Raw genomic sequence first — 8,072 nt, 5'->3', positions numbered from 1 at the left:
TCCCTTAGTGCCTGGAGCTGCAGCCAGTCTCCCTGAAGCTCACACACCATCCACAGACTATGTGGAATAAATGGAGCAGGAAAAACAATGGGGACAGAAAATGGCCAGAAGGAGAAAGCGGTGAGGACAGAACAGACAAAGCAAGGACAGGCCAGATTACATCAGGGAACATTCTAGAAATAATCTAAGGTGCTCTGTAGATCAGGCCAGTGAGCACCATGGCAGGTCCTCCCTCTGGGCATTGCCACACCCTCACCCTATGCCACTGCTGAGGCTGCTCACCCAGGACTCCCCGAGCCCTCTAAAGAGGGCTGCCTTATACCCCAAATGACAGGCATCTGTCTGGCTCCCTCAGGAAGCTTTTAGAAGTGACAAAAAGCACAATGGAAAGTTCAGCAGATATGAACAGCACAGGCTCTCTAAAAATTATGCGTGACCAGGAGGAACATCTGGTGCTTGCCCTGAGCCTGGGGTGGTGGTAGTCCTTAAGGCCAGGGGCCGAGCTAGCCAACGCAAACCCTGTAGCTCCACACACCCAGGGCAACTGCAGAGAAAGCCAAGAACTGTTCTGGGCTGAGCCCCTCCCCTGGATTAACACCCAGGGCAACTGCAGAGAAAGCCAAGAACTGCTCTAGGCTGAGTCCCTCCCCTGGATTAACTCCCTCCCACTTTCTCAGGTCAGGAACTCCTGGGACAGAGTTCAAGCACACCGAGTTGCAAATTCCCTCAGAAGACCTCACGTGTCGTGGAAGCACAGGAAGCTGGTCATTTCTCTGGGCTAATCTGAAAACAGGGAAAGGGATGGCTCCTCGTGTTCTACTCCATGACATGGCAATGAGGAAGGCAAGGGCCCCTGGCCCCTGCCAGGAAGTGGGGAGGCCAGGTGGCGGATAAAGAAAACATCCTGGACATCTGCATAGCAGCCACCAGATGGCAGCACACACTTAGGACAGCACTTAACTAAGAAAAGGACTTTATTTTCTTCACAAAATTGAGCCCAACCAAGTAAGGGGGTGTAGCTGTGGACTGCAATCCTGCTGGTTGCCTCCCACATGAGAGTTTGCAGACAGCCTGGAATTTGGGAGGTCGGAATGCTGTTTAGCTTTACCTCCCCGGTCCTGGGGGGCTGCTAGCTGGGCTACAGATGGGGTAGTGGGAGGTGACACCATGGTGGCAAGGGGATCCCCTCAACGTGTCTCCCACACAGAAATGGGCTGGAGACAGAGGCATGGCCAGGTCACTGAACTCAGGGGTCTGGGCACCAGGAAAAGTGCTTATTGGCTCCAGCAGAGCCTGGAGGAAGGCAGAGCTCTGGGAGCTGCAGACCAGTCAGGACTCGTGGGCAGGAGTTTCCCGAGAGGTCGTCCATGCTGGCAGTGACCCCTGCCCTCGGAGGCCCAGCACCTAAGCCTCCTGGCCGCTCTGTACTGCCTGTGTGCTGTCGCCTGCGTACTGTTTCTGAGAAAAGCCTGGTCCTGCCGACTTCCTCAGTCTCGGGCCTCTCCCTTCTCCCTAAGGAGTGAGGGGACTTCGAGGACGCAGACTGCTCACCTGGGGCTGATCCTCTTGGCCACCACAATGATGTCGCTGACACTGGCTGAAGTCTTCATCTTGGCCCCAGAGCCCATTGTCATGGCCACAAGTTTTTCTGTCAGAGTGTGACAAATCTGACAAAGCAGAAAGGGATAAAGGGATGAGGGGGGAGCCTGGGCCCCCAGAGGCTTGTCACCCCCATGAAGACATACACGACCCCACCTTGGGTGCCATCACACAGCCACCTCTCACCTCGTGGCAGAAGTGAGAGGAGAGGGAAGAGGGTGGGAAGAGGCAAGAGCCAAGAGCAGGGAGTGGCGGGAGGGGCAGAGCCCAGATCAAGGGCAGGGTTTCGGCTCAGAGAAGTCTAAGCTGAAGTAATCTGCCTAAGAAAAATCATGTGCTCTCATTTCACCTTCTTGCTGAGGGGGGAAAGCTACTTTCTCTCTATTCCTTCACCTCCTGGGTTAGTTTTCCAAAACGATAAATAGCCAGTGGGGTGCCCTCGCAAACAGGGCTGGACAAAGGGTCATTGTTCCCTTCAAGCACATTCTCCAACAATGGCACTTATTTCAACAATTCCTAGGGCAACATATTAGCATGTTTGTCAAGATGATGATGAAAAGACCCCAGGAAAAACAGGGAGAAGGCGAAACTATGGCACGTGGTCCTTTTCATCATCCACCCACGAGCGGCTACTTCCAAAGCCCATTTTTCCTTATCGTGCCACCCCCATATTATAGAATGCTCTGTCTCTGGCAGAGATAGACTGTCGTATATTTGGAATTGGAAAACAGCAGAAAGAAGCCCAAGAGCCTACCTGGGAGTAAGTCCATTCTCCTCCCTTGAGCTTCCACCACAGGGACGAAGACGAGGGCTAGAACCCCTCTCTCCTGATCTGAGGTCCCCAAGATGAACCACTAATTCCTACCCAGAAAGACCCTTCCTGGCTGATCCAGTGCCCACTTCAGCAGCCACGTGTCCTCCTGCTTCATTAGAGAGCAGGGGATCAAACTCAGTCCCAGGACACAGCGTGGCTGGAGAAGGGAAATGAAATACAGAGGAATGCTCCAGCCATTGCACCTGTTACCCCTCTCTATAGCTACAGCCGTATCTGTCTAGCTAGAGAACCGCTTAGACTTAAATAAGGAGTCTGCACTCTGAGACGACAGTTTCCTACAAGGCATGTCTTCGTTCCCCCAGAGAGACAGCCAAAGAAGATGTGGGATAAAGGACTTTTAATATCATGTCCTGAATGACACTGACAAAGACAAGTTGTCTCTTTTGAAATCTTGAATAATTACTAGACAAAGATAAATGTGTGGTCTCCTGGGTTAGTCAAGTGAAAAAACAGGGTATTTGCAATTGGCCAACTATGTCAGTATAATTACTAGTCTATGAAGTAGGATATCATCAAACAAGAGTTGAAAAACCAATACTTAAGCTATAAAAGCTGCCCCAAATGCAAACTAGGTGCAATTTTAAAAAGATTGCAGGCATTCAGAGAAAAAAAGAAAAATTGCCTTCAAGCTGAAGTACAGTGGTCTCTCAGTATCAGTGGAGGACTGTTTCCAGATCCCCTGTACCAAAATTCTTAGCTCAAGTCTCTTATGAAAAATAGCTTAAAGGGGCCAGCAGGTGACATGGTGGTTAAGGCACTGGACTCCCACATGGCTGACCACAGTTCAAGCCCCAGACTTGGCAGCTTGAAAATCATGCTGGGTACCTGTGTGTACGTGCCCAAATCCCCAGGAGAAGAATGGAGGAGAAAGGATTACAGCATGGCCATCCCCCTGGGAAGTGATTTCTCACTTCCCCTCTCACTGTCTCTCTTTGTCTCTTTCCTTTCTAGCAATCACACACGCCCCATGGCAAAAACCTTAAAATAAATAAATAAATCAATAATAGTTTACTATCTGCATATAACCTACACACACTTTCCCCCAGAAAAATATATACACATATACAGATAAGCTTCTCCAGCAACTTGTTTTTTGGGAGCCATCTCTTCCCCGCTTTCATAGCAAATAGTATGGCCTGGCTGTATCATTGGTCAAAGCCCCAGATACCAAGCCTGCAGATACTGAGGCTGACAGGACTCACTGTTTGGATTTTTTCTTTAACAACGTTTGCTCCATTTGGCTGTCTACTATCGTAGCCAAAGCAGGCTGGTGAATACTTTCTAGAAATTGGAGAAGTCCAGATACAGAACTTAGCTGAGCCTGAGCTCTCTGTCAATAAGAGAAGGTGCGGAGGGAGAAGCTCTCCCCTTGGCAACAGCCGCGTGGTCCTGAGCACACAGCTTTCCCCACGGTCAGAGAAACTCTGGCTAGTGACTACCTGCTCTGTCTTTCCCATGGGTCACTGTAGGGGGAGAACCAAATGAAAGAGCACCTTTGAGAGGGCCTTGAGGAGCCTAAAGTAAAACAGGTAGTCCAGAAGGAAGTGGGAATAAACAGTAGAAACTTCAAGCATCAGGTCAGAGTAAGGTCTCTCGGGAGAGTTCAGAGCACATGCTAAGGTCCCTTTCAACTCTGTCTATGCCTGGATACTTTGGTGACTGCCCTTGATCCACGGGGAAATCGGAGCGTATTACCTTCAAGATGGCAATGCAGTGGGACATGAGACCCCTGGGGAGACAAGAAGAGGTTGTCAGTGCTTATCCAAGGAGGCCCCCCCTCCCTTCCACTCCCCCCTGCTCCTCATCTAGCTCTGCCCAGTGGGTACAGCTGGCCACCAGCTGAGAGCGGTGATGCCTGGGTTAAAGGAACAAGTCACAAGCTAAAGAGGACACACTTCTCACCCTCCCCTTTCCTGTCCCTACTCTTCCAACTAGCTGCACTCCACCTCTCAGGTTATGCTTTTTCTAACTCTGGACTTCAACAGGTCTTTCCTCTGTCCGATGGATCCTTCCCCTCGTGCTCAGCCTGATGCACGCTCTCTCACCCTTCAAGACTTCCACCAAAGGCACCCACTTTGTGACATCCTTCATGATGTGTCCTTCCTTCACCTCGGGCTCCCACCTCAGGCAGACTTAGCGCCTCTGCTGTGTGCCTGCTACATGGTGCACGGAGCTCACAGTTTCCACAACACTGGGCTGAATGCAGTCCAGGTCTGTAGTGCCTGGCCCAGTGCCCTGCACTGGATGCCCCAGAAACACAGGCCCAGCGAATTAACAGCTAAATGAGTAAGAGAATGGGGTGGTATGTACTCCTCAAAACGTGGAGGCTCCTGTTGAATAGAGAACTCCTTGGGAATACCGAAGACAAATACTTCATCCCGGAAGCCAAGAATTCAAATTCACAGGTGCCCCAAGAATAACCTATGCTCAGCAAGGCAATGTCAAACAACCTTTGTCACACATCCACAGGCTGTGGTGCTCAGGTCTACAAAATGAGGGACAGAGGGACAACACTGGCCTATCCTATTCGATTTCCTCTAGTGAAGGGCAGGGGACCTGGGAGGGATGCTGGATGCCCAACTGAGCACTCCAGCAAGCAAAGCCAGAAAAAGCACTCATTGTCAGAAGCTTCATCTGCTGTCCCCAGGGGGATGTAGGAAAGCAGATGGTCCCTAAGGCCTCACGAGGCATCTTCGATCCAGTCTTCGTTCTCCAGAATGGCTTCGATGTGGGGGTTGGTGATGACAACATCATCCAGTTCCAACTCAGAGGGCTCCGACTGGGTCTCCATGGCACCGATAAGGTCCACAATGGGCCTGGAAGAGAAGGCCCCCGTTACATGGTTTCATGATGGCTGACTGCACCTGACCCTCTCTTCATGAAGACCACACAGTTCCCAAGAATGAAAGGAGTCTGTAAGTGACAGCAGAGACCACTTGTCTTGGATCTAAATATAGCCCTAGCAGGACCACAGCTGAGGGCAGGACACATAGCTAGACAGTGAGTCAAGGAGGCACGCCATGGGCATGAAAACAAAAGAGAAGTGAAACAGAGCAAGATAAGCCACACAGAGGTACAACCACATAATTACAAAGTTGCGTTAGACAGGGCTGCTCCTTCAGGACAAAATCATATCCTTTTTTTCCTCCTTTCACAATCAAGTGTGTGAGAGTACATGACAGAGATAAACAGAAGCACCTTCCACAGGCTCGGTCACTGCGACCCCTTCCTCTAGTCCCACAGCCTGCCGGGATACTGGGCACTTATGTACGCACCAGTGTTTTTAAGCTGACCAGCTGGTGACTCGAACCATGGTTAGCATGTGGCTTCCAGCTCCACAGTCCAGTATGCCATCAACTACACCACAGAAACTAGACTTCCTTGTATAATTTCTTTTCCCTTCAAGCCTATCTTTATAAGAACTGAAGTTCCTATTGCCCAGACCTACCTATATCTCATACCGAGTCTGAATAATCACCCTTGGGAATCACCCTGGTCCAAACCCCATAAGCCCCAGTTATAGGGCTTAGTTATACTGGAGAAATAGAAGAAGTAAAAAGACTTCTTTCTTTACTACAGGGTTCTCTTTAAAGCATTTTCTTCAATAGCTCATCTAAGTGGGCATTTACAAATTATTAACCACTTAGCAGAGACTCAAGTATGATTAAGACAGAGGGGTAAGAGAAACTAAGGGTTAGTTTATATGGTCCCTTAAGGATCTATCAATCAAAACATCCCTAAACTAGGGCAAACTGGGGCACAGCAGTACCCAACTGAACCAACACGGGAAAGACGTTGGGTTCATATCCAGAGACCTCCCTGAGCACTCCAGGTATGCATGCGTGCCCATGACCCAGGCTGGCTGAGACTCAGTGTGGATCATGGCAGGAAGGCCCTGTTGAGGGTATATGTCTCTTTCTCTCAAGGACTAAGTGAGTAAACTTGAAAAATAAATCCTTAAACTAAAAATAAGATCTTGCTTTTAAAATATATTCACATAAAATGTGTCATGAAGAAATACATCATGCAAAGAGAGTGGCAGTCCCATGTGGGACTCATAAGACCAGGTGTCTATTACTTAGATGTGTGGGCATCTGACTCCTGCTCCCATGGGCTTGGCTGGGAGGGATGTGACCTATTTGAGCTCTAAGTGAAGTGGTCAGTACTGGACAAATGGCTGTCCCTTTATGCTAGGTGAACGTGTTCAGCAGCTTTCTTATCAGTTCAGAAAACAGAGCAAGAAGTAGTTCCAGAGGCTGGGGGCTTAAGCAGCGTTTTTAAGCTCTGGGGTGTTTCGTGGGAAGGACAGCCTGCAGGAACCACTTGAGAGACAGAAGTTGAGCGAGTGTCACCTCGAACCAAACTACTGCTCTTCTCTTTTCCTCTTGTTAGCACCCACTTTCCTCCTTCCCCTTTACAGGCCCACTCACTTGGAATCATAGCGCTGCAGCAGGTCTCGGGGCCGGCAGTAACGCTGCCTGCAAACAACCACCAAGGCTGCAAACGAAGCCAAAAAGATGGTGGCCAACACGCCTATGGCCACAATCACCACGGTCTCCATGCCTCCAGCTGGCTCTCTCAGTCCCGGTCACATCCTCCACGAGGGCTAATGCTTCAGGGAACACAAGATCAGAACAGACCTGGTAAAGAAGTTGCATAGAAAGAGTGGGGTAGCTGGGTTTTACCTGCTGGAAGTGGCAATGGGGAGCAGGCAGCTAGGTTCTCCTGCAGAGACTTGAGAGGATTTTTTTTGTTTTTGTTTTGTTTTTGTTTTGCTTTAAGGTGCATGCGCTCACCAGAAAGACAGAAAGAGACAGAAACAGAAAGCAAGAAATCACCCCCCAGGGGGAATGGCCACACCACAATCCCTTCTCTTCCATTCTCCTCTCTGGATCTTGGGCACGCACACACGCCTGGCATGAGTTTAAGTCACTGAGTCCAGGACTCGAACCGCAGTCGAATACATGACAGTTCAGCGACATAGCCATTACGCCAACTGCTGGTCCCTGAGGAGACTTGAAGACCTGAAGAGACTCAAGATGTATCTAATCCCCAGCCCCAAATTTTTCTTACCTTTTACTAAAAGAGTTTGTTTTCCAATTGCACCAGATGGCTTTTTTTTTTTTTTAAGAGAGAGAGAGATTTTTGCTATAGGGTGCATGTGCTCTCCAGAAAGAGAGAGACAGGGAGACAGAAAGTGAGAAACCACATCCCAGGAGGGATAGCCACACCACCTACAATCCTTCCTCCATTGTCCTCTTGGGATTTTAGGCACACATGCACGCACGCCCAGTGTGAGTTTCAAGCCTCCAGGTTTGGGACTCAAACCACGGTTGGCCATGTGGGAGTCCGGTGATGTAACCATTTTGCTATCTGCTGGTCCTACCAGATGGCTTTTTAAACCTGGGACAAAAGGAAAAACATTAGTGCTATTCTTCCCATATCTATATAAAAAAGCGCCTGGACGAATATCCAAGAAGAGAAGGGCAGGACTGAATTTACTGTGGATCTACTCTGTGCCAGACATATTGCCTGTGTTACTCTTTCACAGTCTTCTAAGCATTCCCATTTCACAGTTAAGGAAACTGAGATTCAAGGAAGCAAAAGATTTAGAAGAAAAGGAAAAGTCTAAAAACTC

The 8,072-nt window shown here is 49.3% G+C and overlaps 1 protein-coding gene across 1 annotated transcript in view; it reads right to left on the bottom strand.

Moving 5' to 3' along the window:
* TMEM98 (transmembrane protein 98) overlaps positions 1–7,065 on the bottom strand; it is a 10,599-nt gene extending 3,534 nt beyond the window's left edge. Inside the window, exons 1-4 of the mRNA XM_006154371.2 lie at positions 6,865–7,065; positions 5,119–5,250; positions 4,130–4,163; positions 1,552–1,667 (exon numbers count right to left, since the gene is read on the bottom strand). Of these exons, the coding sequence (XP_006154433.1) occupies positions 1,552–1,667; positions 4,130–4,163; positions 5,119–5,250; positions 6,865–6,995 (413 nt within the window). The 5' untranslated portion in view covers positions 6,996–7,065. The remainder of the gene's footprint in view (positions 1–1,551; positions 1,668–4,129; positions 4,164–5,118; positions 5,251–6,864) is intronic.
* Between the last annotated feature and the right edge of the window lie 1,007 nt (positions 7,066–8,072).

The sequence above is a fragment of the Tupaia chinensis genome, unplaced genomic scaffold, assembly GCF_000334495.1.
Source record: "Tupaia chinensis unplaced genomic scaffold, TupChi_1.0 Scaffold000407_1, whole genome shotgun sequence".
Taxonomy (NCBI): domain Eukaryota; kingdom Metazoa; phylum Chordata; class Mammalia; order Scandentia; family Tupaiidae; genus Tupaia; species Tupaia belangeri.
The sequence above is the reverse complement of the archived record's forward strand: the minus strand, read 5'-3'. Positions and strand labels throughout refer to the sequence as shown.